The sequence below is a fragment of the Salmo trutta genome, chromosome 2 (assembly GCF_901001165.1).
Source record: "Salmo trutta chromosome 2, fSalTru1.1, whole genome shotgun sequence".
Taxonomy (NCBI): domain Eukaryota; kingdom Metazoa; phylum Chordata; class Actinopteri; order Salmoniformes; family Salmonidae; genus Salmo; species Salmo trutta.
This window is the reverse complement of record NC_042958.1, coordinates 69,905,880-69,933,629: the sequence shown is the minus strand read 5'-3', so window position 1 is coordinate 69,933,629 and position 27,750 is coordinate 69,905,880. Positions and strand designations below refer to the sequence as shown.

Here is a 27,750-nt window from a genome sequence, read left to right as displayed (position 1 = left end):
CAAGGGGTATGAATACCTTTTGAAGGTACTATATGTTGACTTACTGCATTTGCTATGTCACAATATAATGTTATCTCTACTGAGTGCACGACCCATATCCATTCTTCTTGAATGATATGTGTCTTTGTGTCATGTAGGTTCATATATGGGTTCTAGTTCTGAAAGACGTGACAGTTTTTACGAGCCTGATTTAAAAGTTATCTTGCATTGTTTTCAGTGCATTTTCTTATTTGACCTGAATGGAAGTACAAAATGCTATGATGAGACAATGCTCTGTTATGTTTCCGCCATTCGCCATTAAATTCAAAATTAGACCCTTAAGATCTAAGAGAACCACGACCGGTGTGTACTTCACCAAACCTACCAGATCTTCCCCTTTTTGTAGTCTTCCTCCTTTTGTATTCTAACTTTTAGTAAACCAACACCCCTCCCCTTTAAAAAAGGAACCAGCCGAACAAAGACTGGGGCCAGAGGATAGAGTCATTCATTAATTAGCACAGTCAAACAGACATAGAGGTCTGTTTGACTACAGCAAACAACTGCTGTAGGTCTCTTGTGGAAGATGGTAATAGATGATGTTGAGGAGTGAGGACACATTCCTGGTTGACATACTGTCCTATTTGTTCCCTAGGTATAACCCAATGATGTATACACACACACGCACTCGCACACACATCTATGGTATGACCCCATGTGGGCTATGCTATAGGTCATGGAAAGTTTGTGAAGGGTAAGTGATTTTCTGTCATGACACTTTTTGACTTGTGAGGGCAGCAACGCAAGACATACAGTATGTGCACTGTGTGCGTGGACATGAGGTAGTGAGTGTGACCCTTTGTGATAATGCTGCTCATTCACTCCCTCCCATTTCAGGGAGGCCGATGCAATGGCCTGTTATCTCTGGTGTAGGTTGAAGTTCCACTTGAATTGCTGATCTAGGGTCAGTTTTGCTTTGTACCTACCAGTGGGTAACCTTTTAATATAGGTTGGTTAAAGCTGATCTAGAATTTGTGGTTAAAGGCTACTACTTCTGGTTTGAGTGTTATCTCTATCCCCTCTCCGGTCACAGCATTGACACTCCCTCTCTCACAGCTCAGGGACAGTTATCTATCACAACGCACACTGTCACACACCACCCATGTTCCACAATCGCCCCTCTGCGGAGATACACCTCGTTGTCCACCCTCAGACACACACACACACACACAAACACACTAACACAGTGATTACATAAGAGTGAGCCGTTATTAGAATGAATGAAGATGTGCTTATGCATTGAATTCATTCATTAATAATGGATGTATAGATGAATGTCATATGAAGACTGCACATTGTGCACAACAAATATTATTCCAGGATTTCAGGTTAAAAGTAATTGTAAACAACAATATTGAAATGCAACATTTTATATGCTTGAATAGCCTAGGCTATGTGATAGGATTTTGAATCCGTGTCCAGTTTGATTATCCCAGTATTGAAACAAAAACAAGAGGACGTTCAAATCAATATGACAAATGAATTGGGCAGTGACATGTTTTTTTTTTCTGTCACAGTGATCGATTGGTAGTGAGTTGCTCAGTGGACTTATGGTAATACATTTCACCAGCCAACCAAATCTCAGATTCAAAAACTGGACCCACCCCGCATAATTACATCCACACGAGCGTGAAAGTTCTTTGAGTTGGCGTGAATCAACAACGCAAGAAACTCCACCGTGACCACCTCAACTTAAGTTGGTGATCAAAATTAAGTTCCACTGCGAGTGATGGTGATGATATATCGTTTACTAAGAAGACTAACGATATGTAGTTTATTCACTTACTGAGGTTGGACTGCTTCCTTCTTTGACAAAAGTGCTGAAATTGCTCATTATCGTCACAAAGGAACTCTGCTGGCTGGCTAGCTAGCTAACTCGCACGAGCAAAGACGATCCATGTAACTATTTCTTAGGCATAGCCCAGTTAGAACACTCTTTTAGCTAGCTACCCATTAAAAACATGTACTGACTTCATTAGTTATCAACGTGAAGTAGCTAAGATCTCAGAGGGAACAGGTAGCCGCTGTTTTAGCTTGAGTGAGACCTCCCCAGTCAAGTTGTAGAAGTTGTCTATTCTAGCGTTTAGCAGACATTCAACGAGCTAACTAAACCTCGAGTTGCAGCCGTCTTGGGAAGATGTCTTGCCGAAGCGGAGTCAGCCAGACCCGGGGAGACACTTCTGGTCCACAGCCCCTGAGAGCAACAGTCCCATTCCAGCTGCACAGCAAAGCACAGACCAGCTTGAAAAATGGCAAGTCAGGTATGGTAAACACAGACAGTACAGATATAGCTAGCTAAGGTTACCTACATGTTTTGATTTTCATTGAGTATCTCATTCAACATAAACCCAAACAAACAGTGGTAGAAATGAGCGTGGGTGAGAAAATAAGGTCTTGCAATTATACTGTTCATTGTTCATTTATGCTAACCGCTTTCAAAAGTTATGCTTTCATCTGATAACAACCAGTAAAATGTACAACAGAACAATTTAATAATTGCCTGACAAAGGAAATGGTTGAAACAACGTTACACCCATTCAACCATCCAATGCTGAGTAAGGTCACTTGAACAAAAACAGACAAAATGGCTGTAATATACAGCAATTTCTGTAATATTACTCTAGGCTACATAACTCAGATTGAATGACTTCATTTGAAACTGTCTTATAGCAGTGGTAGTAATACAGCTGTACTGTTGGAACCTTCCGGGCAAAAGTTACTAGTTAAAACAGGTTGAACACCTTTCTGGGCTTTATGAAGTATCAGTCTCCCCATCACCAAATACAGCTAAAAGAAGTGTAATGGGGTTCTACATTAGCTTTTTCCACTGGTGGCACCATCACATGGTTTGGTCCACACACTTGTTTTAACAACAAAAAAAAAGATAATTGACCTAGTTTGAGTCCTATAATGTGCCTGCATTCCGTACAGAACCAGGCTAATAATGACTATTCATCTTTTAAATGACCATGCCCTTGTTCTTACATTGATTTGGATAGATTTACTGTAACAGCAAAGAAAAGAGACTGCTCAAATAAAGTGCAACGTGTATTTATTGCAGATGTCGAAGGTTGTTCTCTTCTGCGAAATCCTCTAGAGAGCAGAATTTCAAAAACAATTTTGTTGTTTTTCAGTGTCAACAACAATGTGTAAAACCACATCGGGTGACCATTTTATGAGGTCTGGGAAAAATCTGAGAAATGTCTTATTTTTGTTGTTGTGTGTGTTACCGTTTAATTCAGGTGCACACCAGCCAGACAGTTGTTTGACAAGCAGTGTTTCTGTAGCGCACTTTGTAGTTAACTTTTTAATTGCTTTTCCATCTACCCGAAAACGGTTAGGCTATCAATAGCATCGTTAATGGCTAAGCAAAGTAGTGGACATATAGGTCCTATGCTCTCTGCACATGCAATTGAAAGATACTGGCCCCAAAATATTGAATTACTTGCCCGGTCAAGATCTGACTGGACAGTGAATGCGTGCATCATTTCAATAGCGGGTGATTTTATTTATACAGAGTTCATAAACATTGACAAGTCAAATTCAACGAATTTCAAATACGTTTTCAAGCACTTATTTTTAATTGTACATTTTATATCTAATTGTTTTAGCCTATAGGGAAAAGAAATCCACTCAAAATGTATGCAAAATGGTATGCATTACCGCTTTTAAGAATATATATATGGGCTCCCGAGTGGCGCAGAGGTCTAAGGCACTGCATCTCAGTGCTAGAGGTGTCACTACAGACCCTGGTTCGATTCCAGGCTGTATCACAACTGGCCGTGATTGGAAGTCCCATAGGGTGGCGCCCAATTGTCCCAGCGTTGTTAGGGTTTGGCCGGGGTAGGCCGTCATTGTAAATAAGAATTTGTTCTTAACTGACTTGCCTAGTTAAAATAAATATTAAATATATATATTCTTTATGCATTGACATTCACATTATTTTTTACATTCTAAAATTTGTCAGAATAATGTGGGCATTGCCTGAAATAGACGGCATGCTCCTGAAAGATAAATTTAAAGAAAAAAACACAAAAAAAACCCCACCTTAAAGTTGTAGCTCAAATAGACAGTTTAAAAATGGCTTGCTATTTCCTCATAGAACATGATGATCTCCCTGAGGAGGATGAGCTGGCCAATCAGTGGTCATGCATGAATATTTTTATTGACCAGTATACGCCCACATCATTCTGTTGTTGCGGTATGCCCATCCATTCCAACACAGAAAAGCAGCTTTTTAACATGCTTAATAATGACAATGTTTTGGAAGGAAAACTGTTTCACTCACACTGCATGACTAAAAGTATGTGGACACCTGCTCGTCGAACATCTTATTCGAAAATCATGGGCATTAATATAATAATTAATAATACTAGATGTTGGAACATTGCTGCGGGGACTTGCTTCCATTCAGCCATGAGCATTAGTGAAGTCGGGCACTGATGTTGGGCGATTAGGCCTGGCTCGCAGTCGGCGTTCCAATTCATCCCAAAGGTGTTTGATGGGGTTGAGGTCAGAGCTCTGTGCATGCCAGTCAAGTTCTTCCACACCGATCTCGACAAACCATTTCTTTATGGACCTCGCTTTGTGCAATGGGGCATTGTCATGCTGAAACAGGGAAGGACCTTCCCCAAACTGTTGCCATAAAGTTGGAAGCACTGAATCGTCTAAAATGTCGTTGTATGCTGTAGTGTTAGGATTTTCCTACACTGGAACGAAGGGGCCGAGCCTGAAAAACAGCCCCAGACCATTGTTCCTCCTCCACCAAACTTTACACTTGGCATTATGCATTGAGGCCGGTAGTGTTATTCGTCCATCGGCCTGCCAGATGGTGAAGTGTGATTTCACTCCAGAGAACACGTTTCCACTGCTCCAGAGTCCAATGGCGGCGAGCTTTACACCACTCTAGCTGACGTTTGGCATTGCGCATGGTGATCTTAGGCTTGTGTGTTGCTGCTCCCGCCGAACTGTTCTTGCAATTGGCATTGAGGAGTGTTTCTGTCAGTTATAATGCCCTTTTGTGGGGAAAAACGCATTCTGATTGGCTGGGCCCGGCTCCCCAGTGGTTGGGCACTGGCTGCTAAGTGGGTGGGCCTATGCCCTCCAAGGCCCACCAATGGCTACACACCTGCCTAGTCGTGAAATCCATAGATTTGGGCCCAATTAATTTATTTCAATGGACTGATTTCCTTATATGAACTGTAACTCAGTAAAATCTCTGAAATTGTTGCGTGTTTATATTTTTCTTCAGTATAATTATAGGTCATATTTAATTGAAATCTGGACACACTGGGCAGTTGCTGTAATGTTACAGTGTTATCGAACACCACCAACAGTGCATGTTAGCCTAGGTAAAATCTTATTTCAGCAGCTGCAAAATGAAAGGCATGATTGCTAGACTTGACATTATACATGTTTTCCCAACTATGCATGTTAAAATTCCCCTCCTTTCATTGTTATCAGAGAAGAAGACCAAAGCGCGACAGGTGACCCCTGGGATGCGGCGAACACTCTCTCTGGATGCCATTGTGGGCCCCTACCTACAGGGCCACTGGCCCAAAGAGCCCGAGGGCCAGGCAGGCCTCTGCAGGAAGAACCAATCAACCCAGGTGACTACCTCCCATTGAATCCTCTGACAATATCCGTTTGTTATATTTCCTCCATTTTATGTATCTGAATGGGGAAAGTCACAAAGTTTTTGATTTAAGCCCAGGGATGGTAGTTATAGATGTTCTGCTAGTTAGGCTTTGTTAGGAACATTAAGCTATATGTATGTAGAATAAAAACAGACAAAATGATCTACAATAGGCTATGCCTACATCATTCGACTCGTGTTTTGAGGTTAATAATAGCCAGCACAAGTGACCGTAAATTACCTGTAAAAGTATTTGTCTAGGCTTTGGAGAGGTTGCATTTAGTGCTGGGCTTGTAGCAGAGGATTGAGAGTGAGCGAAAAGGCAAGTACTGAGAGACAGACAAATGAGTGTTAGGTGGTGATTCTGCTCTCTGAAGGAGTGAGAACCACAGTCGTGTGAACATGTCTGGAGTCAGCTGACAGGGCCTTTTTTTGTCGCGCAGCAGGCTGCACCCATCCTATCTGTGTGCTTGCGCTCTGCAGGGACTCGCCACTAGCCCACATCCTCTCCCTCTTTCTCCATCTCTCTGAGGCTTGAGAGGCAGCAAGCAGATTAGGTGTGTGTAGGGGTATGGTGTGAGTCTCTTACCTCAAGCCCTTATGCTCTGCTTTCTCTCTGTGCAACGATTTGTGTTCTCAACACAGTATGCATGATGTAATGTCACTTAAGCATAAAGCACATCTGGTAATAGACGATGGACATGACACAATGTGTCTTACATGTCCCCTCCTTTGTCCTAGTCAAAAGGTCAATGTTGCATGTTATTAGACATTATTCAATGCCCTAAAAAAAAAAAAAAAAATTAAGAAACGCAATTGAAGACACCAATGCAGTTATGCGTTTTTAACTTGCATTAGGCATGGATAAAATGTTTTTGATTCCGTGTGCTGAACCCCTCATGACATGGAATAACGTGTGACTTTGGAAGATGATAATGACACTGTGCTCTTCCTCCTCCAGACGCCTGACTCGTGGTCAGACGAGGCTACAAACAGGAAAGGCAGCGAAGGACACAAACGCTCTGCATCGTGGGGCAGTGCTGAGCACCTACAGGAGGCATGTACTGCACTGACACCCACTCACATCGCATGAAATCACAAGTGTTTGTGTGAGAACAGGAGTTGAAAGCTTTTGAGTCTCAAAAAGACAGATGTAGGGTTGCAAAACTCTCGGTAATTTACCAAAGTTAGCACATTGTTTGGACATTTTGTTAATTATGGAAACTTTGGTAATTTATATTTGAATAATAAAACAAAATATATTAATTAAGGATGTAACGATTGACTGATGCGCATTAGTCCTCGATTTTAAATGTTTAAGATACAAGTGCATGGGTCTGTGGACCCCAAACCGTTCCATGTAGCATGCATTGGTCTGAAAAATGGATTCAAATGTTACAAATCACAGGTTCGTATTTCTTTGGCTCCTATTACATTCTTTCTACCTTCTGAAAATATCTAATCTTTTGTGACAACTGATGTGTCAAACTGCATGTAACTGTGTTGAGTCATTGATCTACAAGTCATTTTGTATGCCCCACAAACCCAGGCAATAAATGCCCAAATGGCTTATGTGTTATTAGGCTTTATTAGTTGTGACAACCTATGTAATTTGCTAGGTTATTGTTATCGATGTGCTGTTGAAATTGTGTGTTGCTGGTATTAAAGTAGCTACCGGAGAGAACTCTCATCTGGTTATACCTGCTTAACCTCTCTTGGGTAGGGGGCAGTATTTTGACGTCCGGATGAAAAGCGTGCCCGTAGTAAACTGCCTGGTACTCAGGCCCAGAAGCTAGGATATGCATATTATTAGTAGATTTGGATAGAAAACACTCTGAAGTTTCTAAAACTGTTTGAATGATGTCTGCGAGTACAACAGAACTATGGCAGGCAAAAACCTGAGAAAAAATCGAACCAGGAAGTGGGAAATCTGAGGTTTGTAGTTTTTCAAGTGATTGCCTATCTAATACACAGTGTCTATGGGGTCATTTTGCACTTCCTAAGGCTTCCACTAGATGCCAACAGTCTTTAGAATGTTGTTTCATGCTTCTACTGTGAATGGGGAGAGAATAAGAGCATATGGAGTCAGATGACTGAGAAAATGACATGAGCTCAATCGCGCACTCCCGTGAGAGTTAGGTGTGTTCCTTTTCATTTCTGAAGACAAAGGAATCGTCCGGTTGGAATATTATGGAAGATTTATGATAAAAACATCCTAAAGATTGATTCTATACATCGTTTGACATGTTTCTACGAACTGTAATATTACTTTTTTGACTTTTCGTCTGAACTTACTGTGCGAGCACAGTGCATTTGGATTACTCGACTGAACGCGCAAACAAAATGGAGGTATTTGGACATAAAGATGAACTTTATCGAACAAAACAAACATTTATTGTGGAACTGGGATTCTGGGAGTGCATTCCGATGAAGATCATCAAAGGTAAGTGAATATTTATAATGTTATTTGTGACTTGTGTTGACTCCAAAATGGCGGGTATCTGTATGGCTTGTTTTGATGTCTGAGCGCTGTACTCAGATTATTGTAAAGTTTGCTTTCGCCATAAAGCTTTTTTGAAATCTGACACAGCGGTTGCATTAAGGAGAAGTGTATCTATAATTCTTTGAATAACAGTTGTATATTTTATCAACGTTTATGATGAGTATTTCTGTAAATGGATGTGCTCATTCACCGGAAGTTTTGGGAGGCAAAACATTTCTGAACATTACACGCCAATGTAAAATGTTTTTTTTTTTATATATAAATATGAACTTTATCGAGCAAAACATACATGTATTGTGTAACATGAAGTCCTATGAGTGCCATCTGATGAAGATCATCAAAGATTAGTGATTCATTTTAGCTGTATTTCTGGTTTTTGTGACGCCTCTCCTTCCTTGGAAAATGGCAGTGTGGTTTTTCTTGTCTAGGTGCTGTCCTAACATCTGTTATGCTTGCGCTGTAAAGACTTTTTGAAATCGGACACTGTGGTTGGATTAACGAGAAGTGTATCTTTAAAATGGGATATAATAGTTATATGTTTGAGAAATTTGAATTATGAGATTTTTGTTTTGAATTTGGCGCCCTGCTATTTCACTGGCTGTTGGCGAGTGTGTCCCGCAGGCATTTCACTGGCTGCTAGAGAGGTTAACAGGGCTTACAATAAATTTTATTTTATTGTTCAGGTTTTCCATCAGCAATAGTTTTGGTAGTTTTGCTTCAAACAATCAGTGTATATGGTCATTTTTAGATATACAAGTTAAAGTTTCAAAATTTTATAGACAGCAGTCCCTTTAAAGAGGCGAGAGGAGCAGACAATATCACTCTATAAAAACTTCCAAGTGTTCAGAACCAGTTGATTTGCGATAAGGGGGTGAAATCCAAAGTTGTGCTATATATTCATTGCCTACGGTGCATTAGGAAAGTATTCAGATCCTTTCCCTTTTTCAAAACATTTTTACGTTACAGCCTTATTGTAAAATGGTTTAAAACATTTTCCTCATCAATCTACACACAATACCCCATAATTCAAAGCAAAAATAGGTTTTTAGAAATGTTTGCAAATTTATAAAATAAAAACTGATACCTTATTTACATATTTATTCAGACCCTTTGCTATGAGACTCGAAATTCAGCTCAGGTGCATCCTGTTTCCACTAACCATCCTTGATTAAGTCCACCTGTGGTAAATTAAATTTATTGGACATGATTTGGAAAGGCGCACACCTGTCTATATAAGGTCCCACAGTTGACAGTGCACGTCAGAGCAAAAACCAAGCCATGAGGTCAAGGAATTGTCTGTAGTGCTCCGTGACATGATTGTGTCGAGGTACAGATCTGGGGAAGGGTAACAACACATTTCTGCAGCATTGAAGGTCCCCAAGAACACAGTGACCTCCATCATTCTTCAATGGAAGAAGTTTGGAACCACCAAGACTCTTCCTAGAGCTGGCCAAACTGAGCAATCGGGGGAGAAGTGCCTTTGTAAGGGAGGTGACCAAGAACCCGATGGTCACACTGACAGAGCTCCAGAGTTTCTTTGTGGAGATGGGAGAACCTTCCAGAAGGACAACCATCTCTGCAGCACTCCACCAATCAGGCCTTTATAGTAGAGTGGCTAGACGGAAGCCCCTCCTCAGTAAAAGGCACATGAAAGCCTGCTATGAGTTTTCCAAAAGGCACCTAAAGGACTCAAACCATGAGAAACAAGATTCTCTAGTCTTATGAAACCAAGATTGAACTCTTTGGCCTGAACACCAAGCATCACGTCTGGAGGAAACCTGTCACCATCCCTACGTTGGAGCATGGTGGTGGTGGTGGCAGCATCATGTTGTGGGAATTTATTTCAGGGACTGGGAGACCAGCCATGATCGAGGGAAAGATTAGGACCTCAGACCGGGGCAAAGGTTCACCTTCCAACAGGACAACGACCCTAAGCACACAGCCAAGACAATGCAGGAGTGGCTTCGGGGACAAGTCTCTGGATGTCCCTCAGTGGTCCAGCCAGAGCCTGGACTTGAACCCAATCAAACATCTCTGGAGATACCTGAAAACGGCTGTGCTGCGATGTTCCCCATCCAACCTGACAGAGCTTGAGAGGCTCTGTAGAGAAGAATGGGAGAAACTCCACAAATACAGGTATGTCAAGCTTGTAGCGTTATACCCAAGAAGACTTGAGGCTGTAATCACTGTAATCACTAGTGGTTAGAGCGTTGGTGCATCCCTGAGCTGACAAGGTAAAAAATCTGTCGTACTGCCCCTGAACAAGGCAGTTAACCCACTGTTTCTAGGCCGTCATTGTAAATAAGAATTTGTTTAACTGGCTTGCCTAGTAAAATAAAGGTTAAAAAAAAGAATGTACTGAGTAAAGGGTGTGAATACTTATGTAACTGTAATATTTCATGTTCTTTATTTTGAATACATTTGCAAGAATGTCTAAATCTGTTTTTGCTTTGTCGTTGTGGGGCATTGTGTGTAGATTTAGAGAATCTAACATGGATTTAAGGCTGTAAGGTAACAAAATATGGAAAAAGTCAAGGGGTCTGAATAATTTCCAAATACACTGTCATACCTGATTTAAAAATATATATAATACATTTGATACAATCTAGTGTGTGTGATGGAACAGACTCCGGGAAACTACATGGAACTCTATTCCACATCAAGTTACTCGTGCAAGCAGTAAAATCAGATTTAAAAAGAAAAAAAGACAACTTGTGCAACAACGCGGACTGTGAAGAATCATACACACGCTAGCGAACACGCACTCTACACACGTCAGTAAAGGCTCCTCAGGAGGAAGGGGAGGACCATACTCAGTGAATTTCATTAAAAAATGTTAAAACATTTAAGTGATCCTTTTTAGATAAAACTATACTTAATATATTTGCATGTCACCAATTCATTCATTAAAAGTATTTGTAATGAAGGTCTACAGTAGCCGCCTCAACAGCTCTCTGTAGGGTAGCACCATGGTGTAGCCAGAGGACAGATGGCTTCCATCCTCCTCTGGGTACATATACTTCAATACAAAATCTAGGAGGCTCATGGTTCTCACCCCCTTACATAGAGTTACACAGTAATTATGACAACTTCCAGAGGATGTCCTCCAACCTATCAGAGCTCTTGCAGCATGAACTGACATGTTGTCCACCTAATCAAAGGATCAGAGAATGAATCTAGTACTGAAAGCATAAGCTACAGCTAGCTAGCAATGCAGTGCATAAAATGTGGTGAGTATTTGACTCAGAGAATAATTGAACAGTTTTGAACACTTATTTCTTCCAAAATGAAGGAGAAGCGAGAGATTTTGTCACTTTTTTTTCAGTTTTACTTACGTATAGCAAATGCAGCTAGCTAGTTTATCTGGCTATGACTATCCAACACAACAGTGGAACTCTTCCAAGTCAAGGTAAGCTTTTTGTTTTACAAATGTATTGCCACTGGGGCCAGCCTGTGTAAATGCTAATCTGCTTACTGACTTCACGTTAACGTTACTGCATAATTGTAGCGGGTTTACTAACTTGTTAGTTCTATTAGCTATGTTGACGATGTACGTTGTCTGTAGCGGTTATGATATGGTTTGGCTTGGAAAGGTTTTTTCGCCTGGTCGCAAGCGAAGGGAAAAGTTGAGCAGAGGAGAGCGCATAAATGCGAGAAGTAATACAATTTGGCAGCTATGAAAGTGAACTGTTTACATGTGATCAGGGGTGTATTCATTCTGCTGATTCTGTTGAAAAACATTTATAAACGGAACCAAATGAAATGGGGATTAACATACCTGAACTTAAACGGCACCGACTGCCACGGACACGTACATTGTAATATTGTTGTATGGTGGTATTATACATTTTTTTTGTATTGCAGATATGTAGTTGTCTTATAATATATGATTTAATTTAATTGTATTTATTTTTTGATGTGTTGGCCCCAGGAAGAGTAGCGGCTGTTAAAAAAACAGCCATTTTCACATGATTTAATGTTCTTGTTCTGAGTGGAAACATTTGCAAGAAACACAAGTTTTGGTTTATTTCATAACCATAATTTGAGTTTTGTAAAAAAAATAGATACAAAAATTGTACTGCCCTGTGTGGGGCGGCAGGTAGCCTAGCGGTTAAGAGTGTTGGGCCAGTAACTGAAAGGTCAATGGTTCGAATCCCGAGCCAACTAGGTGAAGAATCTATCAATGTGCCCTTGACCAAGGCCCTTAACCCTAATTGCTCCTGTAAGTCACTCCAAATAAGTGTCTACTAAATGACTAAAATGAATGTGAGCAATGAGCGTGGTTTTTCTTATAATGTTTAGGGAGCACCCGCGCCTGAGCACGCATAGAAGAACCAAGCCTGCTCCGCGCAAATGTAGGATAGTGCTCATTTGGGAATGTCTGATTTGTCTTAACCTGTCTGGGAACGTGGGACGCAAGCGTCCCACCCCTGGTACACCCTATCAAAAGCAGGTGAAATATCAAGGGCGCCAAATTTGAAAACAATTAAATGTCATAATTCAAATTTCTCAAACATACAACTATCTTACACCCTTTGAAAGATAAACATCTCCTTAATCTAACCACGTTGTCCGATTTCAAAAAGGCTTTACGGCGAAAGCATAAAGTTAGATTATGTTAGGACAGTACATTGAAAATAGCTGTGTGTAATGTTTTGTCAATGCAAAGACAGGCGTCACCAAAAGCAGAAAACCAGCTAAAATTATGCACTAACCTTTGACAATCTTCATCAGATGACACTCCTAGGACATTATGTTAGACAATACATGCATTTTTTGTTCTATCAAGTTCATATTTATATCCAAAAACAGCGTTTTACTATGGCGTTGATGTTGAGGAAATATTTTCCCTCCAATACCGCCAGTCAATCAGCACAACAAATTAAATAATTACTATTTGAAAACATTGGTAAAATATTATATTGTCATTCAAAGAATTATAGATTAACATCTCTTGAACGCAACCGCATTGCCAGATTTAAAATAACTTTACTGGGAAATCACACTTTGCAATAATCTGAGTACTGCGCCAGAAAAATAGGCTTTGCGATACAGACTAAGCGCCATGTTGGAGAGATTTAAAATCAAAAATACTATGTAAATAATCCCTTACCTTTGATTATCTTCATCAGAAGGCACTTCCAGGAATCCCAGGTCCATAACAAATGTAGTTTTGTTCGAAAAAGCTCATAATTTATGTCCAAAAAGCTCCGTGTTGTTAGCACGTCCTGTAGGCTACTCAAAAACATGAATGTCGCCCGCTGGACTTGTCTTCATCAAAGAGGGGGAAAAAAATATTTACGTTCGTTCAAACATGTCAAACGTTGTATAGCATAAATCATTAGGGCCTTTTTCAATCAGAACTTCAATAATATTCAAGGCGGACGATTGCATTCTCTTTTAAAACGTATTGGAACGAGAGTACCCAAACATGCACTCGTGCGCCAGAGTCGTATCGGCCATCCGCTTATGACCAACGTTCCAAGTCTCTTGTTCGGTCAGTTTTCACAGTAGAAGACTCAAACCACTTTGTAAAGTCTGGTGACATCTAGTGGAAGCCATAGGAAGTGCTCAATGATTAATACGTCCCTGTGTGTTTCAATGGCATAGGCTTAAAAGTAATTCAACACATCACACTAACACACTTCCTGTTAGAAATTGTCTCAGGGTTTTGACTGCCATATGAGTTCTGTTATACTTACAGACACCATTCAAACAGTTTTAGAAAATTCAGTGTTTTCTATCCAAATCTGTTAATAATATGCATATCCTAGCTTCTGAGTTGGTGTAGGAGGCAGTTAAAAATGGGCAATTTTTTTAAAAATTCTCAATACTGCCCCCTATCACCAACAGGTTTTAATGTCCGCCACTAATAAACTAATTCAACGAAGTTTGTTTTTCAACATCCATTGCGAATAGGTCCTCACAGTATCTGAAAAGTCTTTCCAATACTCTCCCGGCTTCGATAATCACCAAGCCTCGGTGTGAGAGCAAAATATCATGATCTGATGATCCGATATGTCCAGTAGAAAGGTCATAAAATACCTGAAAAATGTTTCCCTTGTGCAAAAATAGCTGTCTGTCCCAAGCTCACTGGCACAGAAACTGAGCACCCGGAATAGGCTAGTTAATAAATGTTGCAAGTTCCATAGCAATGGCATTCGGGCTGGATCCATTTGATACAATGTTGGAACTTCGCTAGAGGGCTGAATTAATTTGATACAATGTTGCAACTTCGCTAGAGGGCTGGATTAATTTGATACAATGTTGCAACTTCGCTAGAGGGCTGGATCAATTTGATACAATGTTGCACTTCAGTAGTGATGGCTCAAGTCAAGACGGATGGATTGAAAGGGAGGCAGACAGGTGGAGTAGAGATGAATGCGAATGAAAGAACCTGAATTTTCATAAATATTTTCTAGTGTTTTTTTTAATTTATTTGTCAGCGTTAGGTTTATGCATTTTACTTAGTTGACAATGGAATTTATAGCCTATAGGCCAATGCGGCAGTAGGCTAATCTCTGAGTTCCCTGCGCACATTTCTTTAGCTGCCGATGGATCACGGTGTATCAAGAGGTTGGTGCTCTCACATTAGTTTAATTTTTACTTTCAGATTTTTATCATATTAATTCAGATTTTTATGATTAACCACAATGATTTTGAGAAACAAAACCGTTGTTGAAATTAAACTGTTCCATGAAAATGTGCGTATGAAAATCAAAACTAAGAAATAGGTTAAAATATCCGGGATTCTCACGTGGCCCATTGTATTATTGGGCTATATCAGCCAATAGGGTTGACGTATACTGAATATACGCAACATGTACAGTGTTGGTCCCATGTTTCATGAGCTGAAATAAAAGATCCCATAAATGTTCTGTAAGCACAAAAAGCTTATTTTTCTCAAATGTTGTGCACAAATTTGTTTACATCCCTGTTAGTGAGCATTTCTCCTTTGCAAAGAAAATCCATCCAACTGACGGGTGTGGCATATTAAAAAGCTGATTAAACAGCATGATCATTACACAGGTTCACCTTGTGCTGGGGGCGGTAAAAGGCCACAAATTTCTTTTTTTTTGTCATGCATCACAATGTCACACATGTCTAGTTTTGAGGGAGTGTGCAATTGGCATGCTGACTGCAGGAATGTCCACCAGAGCTGTTGCCAGAGAACTGAGTGGTAATTTCTCTACAATAAGCTGCCTATAACGTCATTTTAGAGAAGTTGTTAGTAAGTCCAACTGGCCTCACATCCGGCTTATTCACCTGCGGGATGGTCTGAGACGAGCCACACGGACAGCTGATGAAACTGTGCTTTTGCACAACTGAAGAATTTCTGCCCAAACTGTTAACAGTCTCGGGAAGCTCGTCTGCGTGCTCGTTGTCCTCACCAGGGTCTTGACCTGACTGCAGTTCGGCATCTCAACCGACTTCAGTGGGCAAATGCTCACCTTTGATGGCCAATGGAACGCTGGAGAAGTGTGCTCTTTACAGAAAAATCCCGGTTTCAACTGTAGACACCGTGTATGGCGTCGTGTGGGCAAGCAGTTTAAGAGTGCCCCATGGTGGAGTTATGGTTTGGGCAGGCATAAGCTACGGACAACAAACACAATTGCTTTTTATCAATGCCAATTTGAATGCACAGAAATACTGTGATGAGATCCTGAGGCCCATTGTCGCGCCATTCATTCTCCGCCATCACCTCATATTTCAGCATAATACATGGCCCCATGTCGCAAGGATCTGTACACAATTCCTGGAAGCTGAAAATGCCCTAGTTTTCCTATTGCCTGCATACTCACCAGACATGTCACCCATTTGAGCATGTTTGGATCGACGTGTACGACAGCGTGTTCCAGTTCCCACCAATATCCAGCAACTTCGCACAGCCATTGAAGAGGAGTTGGACAACATTCCACATGCCACAATCAACAGACTGCGAAGCTGGTCAGGAGGAATGGGCCAAAAGTCACCCAACTTATTGTGGGAAGCTTGTGGAAGGCTACCCAAAACGTTTGACCCAAGTTCAACAATTCAAAGGCAATGCTACCAAATACTAATTGGTGTAACTGAGTCAGGTTTGTAGGCCTCCTTGCTCGCACATGCTTTTTCAGATCTGCCCACATTTTCTATAGGATTGAGGTCAGGGCTTTGTGATGGCCTCTCCAATACTTTGACATTGTTGTCCTTAAGCCATTTTGCCACAACTTTGGAAGTATGCTTGGAGTCATTGTCCATTTGGAAGACCCATTTGCGACCAAGGTTTAACTTCCTGACTGATATCTTCAGATGTTGCAGTGAAATAATCTGTCTGTAAACAATTGTTGGCAAAATTACTTGTCATGCATGAAGTAGATGTCCTAACCGACTTGCCAAAACTATAGTTTGTTAACAACACATTTGTGGAGTGGTTGAAAAACGAGTTTTTATGACACCATCCTAAGTGTATGTAAACTTCTGACTTCAACTGTATAGTCGCACTTGATCTCGCCGGCCCAACAAAAGACAAGGGTAGGCTACTGAATGTAAATCAGCAAGAGTTAGGCTTTGAGTTTGAATATTGCGACAGTTGCTTTTAATACAATAGATAACAAATAACCTACAAAACAAAGAACTCATCGAAATAATCTTGCATAACTTTGATGGGAGCAGGACAATTTGCAGGCAGACTCAAATGTGTTATCAATATTTATTTCTAGTCAAATGTCGGAGCCTAAACTATAGCCTAACATATTTAAAAAGTAAATTTCCATGGAAAGACAACTGCGTGTACTAGTCCGCCCATGCATATAGCCTACAGGCAATTTTAATTGAGACCAAGCCTAGGCGCATTATATCTCACACACCCAACATGAGAGGAGAGGTAGGCTACTGAACTTGAAACAGAATAAGTGATGAGTTTGTGAATAGTGCGACAGAGGGGATTTTAAAACAATAGATAAAACTTACAAAACAAAGACAACCGTTCTGAAATAATCCATGGGAATGCAGCTCTTACAGCCTTAGAGACTGTTTGTATTTTGAGGTAGACTGACACTACTCTGCCTGTCACAGATTGCCAAGCTGAAACACCTGCTGCAGCAGCACTTCCCCAAACCCGGGGCGTCGGGGGGCAACGAAAAGGTCCGCCACCACAACTACCTTCAAGGCAGCTACTCCCCAGGCACCATACAGGTATGACTCCCACACTCCACCATTGGTGATCTTTGTCCTGCATCTGCTCACTTCATTCAAAGTTGGTCCAAATGTATGTATTTTTTATTATGTATTATGAACTTAGTATTCTAGACGAGTGTACGACTTCTCTTATTGGAGTCAAACACCGAGTATACAAAACATTAATAACACCTGCTCTTTCCATGACAAACTGTTTCTATCTCATGGCCATCAGACTGTTAAATAGTCATCACTAACCGGCCTCCTCCCAGTACTCTGCCCTGAACTTTAGTCACTGTCACTAGCTGGCTAACCACCCTGTTACTCTACCATGCACCTTAGAGGCTGCTGCTCCTATGTACATAGTCATGGAACACTGATCACTTTAATAATGTTTGCATGCTGTTTTACCCACTTCATATGTACAGTGCCTTCGGAAAGTATTCAGACCCCTTGAATTTTTCCACATTTTGTTACGTTACAGCCTTATTCTAAAATAGAATAAATAAATACATCTTCAGCAATCTACACACAATACCCTATAATGACAAAGTGAAAACAGGTTTTTAGAAGTGTTTGCAAATATATTAAAAAGGAAAAACATAGCTTATTTGCATAAGAATTCAGACCCTTTGCTATGAGACTCAGAATTGAGCTGTAGTGCATCCTGTTTCCATTGATCATCCTTAAGATGTTTCTACAACTTGATTTGAGTCCACCTGTGGTAAATTCAATGATTGGACATGATTTTGGAAAGGCACACACCTGTCCCACAGTTGACAGTGCGTGTCAGGCACACACCTGTCTATATAAGGTTCCACAGTTCACAGTGCATGTCAGAGCAAAAACCAAGCCATGAGGTCAAGGAATTGTTCGTAGAGCTCCGAGACAGGATTGTGTCAATGCACAGATCTGGGGAACGGTACCAAAACATTTCTGCAGCATTGAATGTTCCCAAGAACACAGTGGCCTCCATTCTTAAATGGAAGAAATTTGGAACCACCGAGACTCCTCCAAGAGCTGGCTGCCCGGCCAAACTGAGCAATTGGGGAGAAGTGCCTTGGTCAAGGAGGTGACCAAGACCCCAATGGTCACTCTGACAGCGCTCCAGAGTTCCACTGTAGAGACGGGAGAACCTTCCAGAAGGACAACCATCTCTGTAGCACTCCACCAATTAGGCCTTTATGGTAGAGTGACCAGACGGAAGCCACTCCTCAGTAAAAGGCACATGACAGCCTGCTTGGAGTTTGCCAAAAGGCACCTAAAGGACTCTGACCATGAGAAACAAGATTCTCTGGTCTGATGAAACCAAGATTGAACTCTTTGGCCTGAATGTCAAGCGTCACGCCTGGAGGAAACCTGGCACCATCCCTACATCAGGAACAAGGGAAAGTTGAATGGAGCAAAGTACAGAGATCCTTGATGAAAACCTGCTCAGGACCTGGGGAGAAGGTTCATCTTCCAACAGGACAACGACCCTAAGCACACAGCCAAAACAATGCAGGAGTAGCTTTTGGACAAGTCTCTGAATGTAGAGAAGAATGTGAGAAACTCCCCAAAATACAGGTGTGCCAAGCTTGGAGCGTCATACCCAAGAAGACTCAAGGCTGTAATTGCTGCCAAAGGTGCTTCAACAAAGTACTGCGTAAAGGGTCTGAATACTTATGTAACTGTGATATTTCAGTTTTTTTATTTTTAATACGTTTGCAAAAATGTCATCTGTTTTGCTTTGTCATTATGGGGTATTGTGTGTAGGTTGATATGGGGGGGATAATTTAATACATTTTAGAATAAGGCTGTAACTTAAAAAATATGGAAAAAGTCAAGCAGTTTGAATACTTTCCGAATGCACTATAAATTAAATGAGTCATACCATGGATCATTTATCTTAAAACAATTCCTTATGTCAGCTTCTATATGTCAGCTTAGACCCAGTATTCAGAATTAAAGAAGGATTTTTAAGCCGAGAGACAATTGAGACATGGATAGGGTGAAGGGGCAAGACAAGATTGCACATTGCCTTTGAAAGGGGGGGTATGGTAGTAGGTGCCAGATGCACCAGTTTGTGTCAAGAACTGCAATGCTTCTGGGTTTTTCACACAAGTTTCTCGTGTGTATCAAGAATGGTCCACCATCCGCACGACATCCAGCCACTTGACACAACTGTGGGAAGCATTGGTGTCCACATGTGCCAGCATCCCTCTGGAAAGCTTTCAAAACCTTGTAGAGTCCATGCCCCAATGAATTGAGGGTGTTCTGAGGGCAAAACTGGGGGTAAAACTTATTTTAGGATGGTGTTCCTAATGTTTGGTATACTCAGTTAAAATAAAAAAATAAAAAAATGTATGTACATTTTGTTTCTTATTAAGTAAACATATTATGGTACTGGGAATGTGCACATTTTGTCCAGCCACTCAATGCAAACTATTTTCAAGCCATGTATTCTCTGAGGCAATCTGCAGTTGCTACATTTTATTTTTGGACTTATAAATTAATGCTCTGCACCCACTGATTATTCCGGAATAAATCTTATAAATGCCTCGTGAGCTTACTTCAACTGTTGTTACCCCATCAGAACCCAAAATATAAGCTTGTTTTACTCCAATGTTTGTTAACAAAGTAAATGAAATAAACATTTAGCCTCATGGTAGAAACAATCATTTCGATATCATGGATGGTCAGTCCTTGCATCCATAGCTCAGTCTATGCATTTGATAGTGGTTACATTTATCCAGCCCCATATCTCAGATTTTTACAGAAACGGGGGCGGTGGACCACAGTCAATTTTACAGAACTGAGTGGTGGACCACACAGTCAATAAACAAAGCAGCATATCAGAGGAAGTGAATCAAATAGCCGACTAGTGAAGCAACAGGAAAGTGACGATATCACTACCCACTTCTGCTTTCTGCACCAGCTGTGGAACACACTGTTTCCGATGCCAGCCTGTAGAAGTGGGTTGTGTTCATTAGGGCACACAGCCCAAAAATGTTTTAAACGTTTTGCAACAAATGAAAATGAGCATTTCTTAATGGTCAAGCCCAGCTAGTATAGCCCTGTTTTCAGTCTTGTTTTCTTTAGTTTGAAGATGCACGATACTCATCGGTTCCTGGTTCAAATGTTTAAGATACGAGTGCATCAGTCCGCTGGAGCCCAAACCGATCCAAATGTAGCATGCATCAGTCAGAAAACCCATTCAAACGTTACAAATTGTCGGTTCCCAAATTAGTTTTGCTCATTACTTTCTTTCTACCTTCTTAAAATACCGAATATATTTTGTGACAACTGATGCTTCCTCTCCTTCAGGGTTAAAATAAGCATGTAACTGCATTGACATTTGTGGAAAAAACAAAAAAACAATTCTAATAAATTCAAGTTGGACAAGGGATGACGATCCATCAGATATTAACTGAATTATAATACATCAAATATTTTACTACTAGGGAATTTAGTGGGAATTCAGGTATTACATTTGTCAAATAGCATTTTTTTCTTCTAAATGTACTAATGCATACATTTTCTTATTGTATATGTTAAACTAAAGACGTGCATAAATATATTGGTGTATTTGCATATATAAATACATTAACATAAAGGGCTGGAACAGGGCTGCAACCACCCAACACTTGCTCTGTCTACCCTACCTGAATTCACCTGTGCTGTCTAGACCGCCTCTAATTACTGTTGTCACGTTCTCTTTCGTAATTCAACGGAGGTGTCAATAACAGGATAACCTCGGATTAAAAATCAACACGCTCGACACATACTCAACACTGTTTGCGAGATCAGACATATCACCAATCCAAATGTTTTAGTTTCGGAAGTGGCTTTCATTTCAGAGCATCTAATTTGTAAACATTTCAACTGTACTAAATTATTACTTTTTTCAATTGCACAGAAAATGGACACCCATCAAAATAAATTGTCTTCACTTTCTTGTGATGTAGGTGTGTTAAATCCCAGATTAAGTTTTAGCGTTTCTTAGATACAACGAAAGAGAACGTATTCCATTCAGCCCATTTTGTTTTTTTGACAGGTCATTACAAACATTTCCTCTGTAATGTTAATGGGGGGAAATGACAGGCACAAGCAAGACTATGAACAAGTCGCAGGAGAAAAATTAAAGCAATCAATCAGCGAGATTTAAGTGACGAGTATAATTTGATTCCATCAAACACAGGAAATGGATGGATATAGTAGACAGATCCTCAGGTGGGCGGGGCATGCACGTTGCTATGTTGATCTGCAAGTCATTTTGCATGCCGAACAACCACAGGCAGTATCAGTAGCCAAGTCAAACTGTGCTGCTTGGTGCGCGGCATGTTCAGCATTCAAATGGCTTGAGCAATATTAGGCTTTATTAGTTGAGATGTAACCAATGTAATTTGATAGGTTAGTTATCAAATGTGCTGTTAAAAATGTTGTTTTACCCGAATACAAGTAAGGTACCGGAGACAACTCATCTGGCTATTGCCTACCTGCTAATCGGGGCTTACATTAGATTTTATTTCTAAGTTTCACCAGCAGTTTTGTTTTACAAAATCTGTATATGGTCAGTTTTACATATACAGGATAAAGTTCATAATTTAATGACGAGGACAGCAATCACTTGTGTGAGCCGGGTCGAAGTGGGTGGAGAAGTGAAGCTCACTCTGTAAAAACTTCCAAACAGTCGAAACCATTCAATTTTGAGACGGGGTGAAATTCAACATTGTGCTATATACAGTGCATTCGGAAAGTTTTCAGACCCCTTCACTTTTTCCACATTTTGTTATGTTAGACTTATTCTAAAATGGATGAACTTTGTTTTGATCCTTATCAATATTTTTGCAAGTTTGTTAAAAGTAAAAAACAAACCTTTATTTACGTAAGTCGTCACACCCTTTGCTATGAGACTCAAAATTGAGCGCCGGTGCATCCTGTTTCCATTTACCATCCTTGAGATGTTTCTACAATGTTATTGGAGTCTACCTGTGATAAATTCAATTGATTGGACATGATTTGGAAAGGCACACACCTGTCCCACAGTTGACAGTGCGTGTCAGAGCAAAAACCAAGCCATGAGGTCGAAGGAATTGTCAGTAGAGCGCCGAGACAGGATTGTGTCGAGGCACAGCTCTGGGGAAAGGTACCAAATCATTTCTACAGCATTGGAGGTCCCCAAGAACACAGTGGCCTCCATCATTCTTAAATGGAAGAAGTTTGGAATCACCAAGACTCTTCCTAGAGCTGGCCGCCTGGCCAAACTGAGCAATTGGGGGAGGTGGGCCTTGGTCAGGGAGGTGAGCACTGTATTCATTGCCTACGTCATAACACATTTTTAAGTGGGTGATGGTGATTTCAGATCAAAAAACGGGGAAGTAAAAAAGCATATTGCCCCCCCCCAAAAAAAAAATCTGATAGTGGACTAGAAGATGCCCGCTAGTCTCCTTCATGGCTTAGCTCAGGTGACTACATACACCATAGTCATATACATAATTTACACACACTGCGAAGTCAGCTCAGACAGATCCAGCTCAGAGGCCCAACTCATGAGCTCAATTAGCAGCAGATTTTAATTTGGAATTGAAAATGTATGTCTTTATGCAACAAATGTTATGCACCGAACCAATTTGTTCCTCTAATCAAACCGCATCGAATCATTTTTAACAAAAACTGATATTTTCTGTATCGGCGCCCATGGATCTAGATACGAGTCGAATAGTCTTGAAAGGGAAAGATACACAATGAACATGACCCTTCTATAGGCCTTCAACCCATATGCACTGCATTATCGTCATTGTGCAAGGAGAGAAGGAAGTATGGGCCAATACACACTTCAGAAATAGGCCTACTCTCATCAAAACACATGAAGAATAGAAATAAGCACAGTAATAGTTATAATGCATTGTAAAATATATCAAACCTGGGTTCAAATAGCAAATTACTATCTTTCAAATTCTTTGAGTGTTTGCTTGAGCCTGCCTATTGCCAGATATGCTGGATTTGTACTTTTGGTATGGTTCCATTGCTCTAGGTTAACTCACTCAAACACAGCTAAAGCTTTGAACGATTTCCACTACTAAGCTTATTTAAACCTGGGTTCTTAATTTCCTTACATTTCCGAAGTTTAGTCACTAACTGATAACTCGGAGGATGTGTATTGGGAGCGATATGACATTTTTATGTGCTCTGTTTGCGTGGTGTGTGTGTCTTGTCTGCTTGTGTGTGTCCATACTTGCATGTTGCAAGTGTCTATTTGGTGTACCTTTGCCCTACGCTTGCTTGTTTGTCTATGCCAATGTTTTGTTTACTCTATACATTGTACATGCATTATGAATGTGTACTTTATGTCCTACTGTATTGTTCTGTTGTCTCGTTTTACTGTAGTCTTCCACTGATTGTCAGTCAATTTTGAAGTATGAATTAAATTTATTAAATCAGCTGATGCTTCTCTCTTTTCTCCCCCAGCCCAACCCACTCACCCCCCTGTACAAGTTGACCCCTCGTCTGCGCCGCAGCGTGGAGGGCCTCAACCAGGAGCTGGAGGGCATGTTCGTGTGCCAGGCGCCCCACCATCAGTGCTGGGTAAGACATTTACATGTTTAGGGGTAAGACATTTACATGTTTAGATTGTGCTAATTTCCAATGCAGCCCTACAATACTCACTCGTCAAGGGAAAATATATTCTTTATATTGCGATAATCCATCTCGTTACCTTACCTGGTTTCCTAAATTAGTTCTTAGTTTAAAAATAAATATATATTTTACCCCCTTTTTCTCCCCAATTTCGTGTGATCCAATTACGATCTTGTCTCATTGCTGCAACTGTGAAGATCGTGTCATGTGTTCTCCAAAACATGACCTGCCAAACCGCACTCCTTAACACCTGCTCGCTTAACCCGGAAGCCAGCCGCACCAATGTGTCGGAGGAAACACCGCTCAACTGGGGACACGAGTCAGCGTGCATGTGCCTGGCCTGCCGCGAGGAGTTGCTAGAGTGACATCCTGGCCGGCCAGACTCTCCCATAACCCGGATGATGCTTGTGCGCCGCCTCATAGTTTTCCTGGCCGGCCAGACTCTCCCATAACCCGGATGATGCTTGTGCGCCGCCTCATAGTTTTCCCGGTCGTGATTGGCTGCCTGGGATCAAACCCCGGTTGTTGGTGATCAGGCCTACCACTGTTGTGTCGTCGGTAAACTTAAGGATGGTGTTAGAGTCGTGCCTGGCCATGCAGTCATGGGTGAACAGGGAGTACAGGAGGGGACTGAGGACGTACCCCTGAGGGGCCCCCGTGTTGAGGATCAGCGTGGCAGATGTTACCTACCTTACCACCTGGGGGTGGCCCGCCAGGAAGTCCAGGATCAAGTTGCAGAGGGAGGTATTTAGTCCCAGGGTGCTTAGCTTAGTGCCTTCAAAGCTCATCACTATCTGTCACTTCAAGAGTTGTTTCAACAGGTTTGCAGAAAATCTCAATCCTAAACAGAATGTTTAAATATAGCTGCAAGTAGCAATAAGAGGTGCACGCTGAGAGGAAGCATGGAAGCATTATACATAATCCCTTGTGTAAATGTAACTATTCTAAACAAAGATGCCATTTTCTAATCTTTGGATGTATTGCTTTTCTCAAATGTACTAGAGACAGACATGATTAACATAAATTCTGAGTTTGGAGTTCATGAGAATTTTTTTTTTTTTTGATAATCTTGTAATAACCAAAAAAGTGTTAAACAAATCAATCAATATTTGAGATTCTTCAAATAGCCACCCTTTGCCTTGATGACAGCTTTGTACACTCTTGGCATTCTCTCAACCAGCTTCGAGGTAGTCACCTGGAATGCATTTCAATTAACAGGTCTGCCTTCTTAAAAGTACATTTGTTGAATATCTTTCCTCCTTAATGCATTTGAGCCAATCAGTTGTGTTGTGACAAGGTGGGGGGGTATACAGAAGAGAGCCCTATTTGGTAAAAGACCAAGTCCATATTATGGGAAGAACAGCTCAAATAAGCAAAGAGAAATGACAGTCCATCATTTCTTTAAGACATGGTCAGTCAATACAGATCATTTCAAGAACTTTAACCTATCTTTTTTATTTACCTTTATTTAACTAGGCAAGTCATTTAAGAACAAATACTTATTTTCATTGACGGCCTAGGAACAGTGGGTTAACTGCCTTGTTCAGGGGCAGAACGACAGATTTGTACCTTGTCAGCTCGGGGATTCGAACTTGCAAACTTTCGGTTTACTAGTCCAACGCTCTAACCACTAGGCTACGCTGCCGCCCCCTCTTGGGTAGGGGGCAGTATTTTCACCTCCGGATAAAAGGTGTCCCCAAAGTAAACTGCCTGTTACTCAGGCCCAGAAGCTAGGATATGCATATAATTGGTAGATTTGGATAGAAAACACTCTAAAGTTTCTAAAACTGTTACAATAATGTCTGTGAGTATAACAGAACTGATATGGCAGGCGAAACCCCGAAGACAAACCAAAAATGATTTTCATCCTACCACTGATTTCAATGGCTGGCACTTTTATAATAGGGCGAAATCGTGCCCGATTGCAGTTCCTAGGGCTTCCACTAGATGTCAACAGTCTTTAGAAAGAGTTTCAGGCTGGTTTTTGGAAAAATGACCCAGAAGAAGTAGTTCTTCTAAGGGCTTGGCTGTAGTGTTTCCATGCGCATGGCCGAGAGAGAGCACGTTTTTTGTTTATCTCCGGTAAAGACAATAACGATTCTCCGTCTTAAATTTTGTTTATTTGCGTATTAGGGTACCTAAGGATTGATTATAAATGTTGATTGACTTGTTTGGATAAGTTTATTGGTAATGTTTGGGATTCATTTTGTATGCATTTTGACCGATGGAAACCGAGTGGATTATTGACTGAAGCGCGCCACCTAAACTTGAGTTTTTATGGATATAAAGAATACATTTATCGACCAAAAGGACCATTTGTAATGTAACAGACCTTTATGAGTGCCAACAGAAGATATTCAAAGGTAAGGCATATATTATAGCACTATTTCTGACTTTCGTGTCGCAACTCCCTGGTTGAAAATGATTTGTTATGCATTTGTGTGCTGGACGCTGTCCTCAGATAATCACATGGTTTGCTTTCGTCGTAAAGCCTTTTTGAAATCTGACACCGCGGCTGGATCAACAAGAGGTTAAGCTTTATTTTGACACATTGCATGTGTATTTTCAAGAATGTTAAATATTTACAATTCTGTAGTTTGAATTTGGCGCCCTGCACTTTCACTGGATGTTGATCAGGTGGGATGCTACTGTCCCACCTAGCCTAGAGAGGTTTTAACAAACTATAGTTTTGGCAAATCGGTTAGGACATCTACTTTATGCATGACACAAGTAATTTTTCCAACAATTGTTTACAGACAGATTATTTCACTTATAATTCACTGTATCACAATTCTAGTGGGTCAGAAGTTTACATACACCAAGTTGACTGTGCCTTTAAACAGCTTGGAAAGTTCCAGAAAATAATGTCATGGCTTTAGAAGCTTCTGATAGGCTAATTGACATCATTTAAGTCAATTGTACTTGTGGATGTATTTCAAGGCCTACCTTCAAAGTCAGAGCCTCTTTGCTTGACGACATGGGAAAATCAAAAGAAATCAGCCAAGACCTCAGAAAAGAAATTCTAGACCTCCACAAGTCTGGTTCATCCTTGAGAGCAATTTCCAAACGCCTGAAGGTACCATGTTCATCTGTACAAACAATAGTACGCAAGTACCTTGGGAATATGCTGGAGGAAACAGGTACAAAAGTATCTATATCCACAGTAAAACGAGTCCTATATCGACATAACCTGAAAGGCTGCTCAGCAACGAAGAAGCCACTGCTCCAAAACCGCCATAAAAAAGCCAGACTACGGTTTACAACTGCACATGGGGACAAAGATCGTACTTTTTGGAGAAATGTCCTCTGGTCTGATGAAACAAAAATTGGCCATATTGACCAAAGTTATGTTTGGAGGAAAAAGGGGGAGGCTTGCTAGCAGAAGGACACCATCCCAACCGTGAAGCACGGGGATGGCAGCATCATGTTGTGGGGGTGCTTTGCTGCAGGAGGGACTGGTGCACGTCACAAAATAGATGGTATCATGACGTAGGAAAAGTATGTGGATATATTGAAGCAACATCTCAAGATGTCAGTCAGGAAGTTAAAGCTTGGTCGCAAATGGGTCTTCCAAATAAACAATGACCCCAAGTGTACTTCCAAAGTTGTGGCAAAATTGCTTAAGGACAACAAAGTCAAGGTATTGGAGTGGCCTTCACAAAGCCCTGACCTCAATCCCATAAAAGATTTGTGGGCAGAACTGAAAAGGCATGTGCGAGCAAGGAGGCCTACAAACCTGGCTCAGTTACACCAGCTCTGTCAGAAGGAATGGGCCAAAATTCACCCAACTTATTGTGGGAAG

At 40.9% G+C, this 27,750-nt stretch overlaps 1 protein-coding gene across 2 annotated transcripts in view; it reads left to right on the top strand.

Moving 5' to 3' along the window:
• Nucleotides 1–1,658: 1,658 nt before the first annotated feature.
• The window catches only part of LOC115162031 (protein FAM117A), a 39,038-nt gene continuing 12,946 nt past the window's right edge, over nt 1,659–27,750 (top strand). Inside the window, exons 1-5 of one of the 2 annotated variants that reach the window (XM_029712961.1) lie at nt 1,659–2,288; nt 5,500–5,645; nt 6,633–6,728; nt 17,229–17,348; nt 23,781–23,897. In XM_029712961.1, the coding sequence (XP_029568821.1) occupies nt 2,174–2,288; nt 5,500–5,645; nt 6,633–6,728; nt 17,229–17,348; nt 23,781–23,897 (594 nt within the window). In that variant the 5' untranslated portion in view covers nt 1,659–2,173. Of the gene's footprint in view, nt 2,298–5,499; nt 5,646–6,632; nt 6,729–17,228; nt 17,349–23,780; nt 23,898–27,750 lie in introns of both variants that reach the window. The other variant, XM_029712953.1, reaches the window with a different exon arrangement.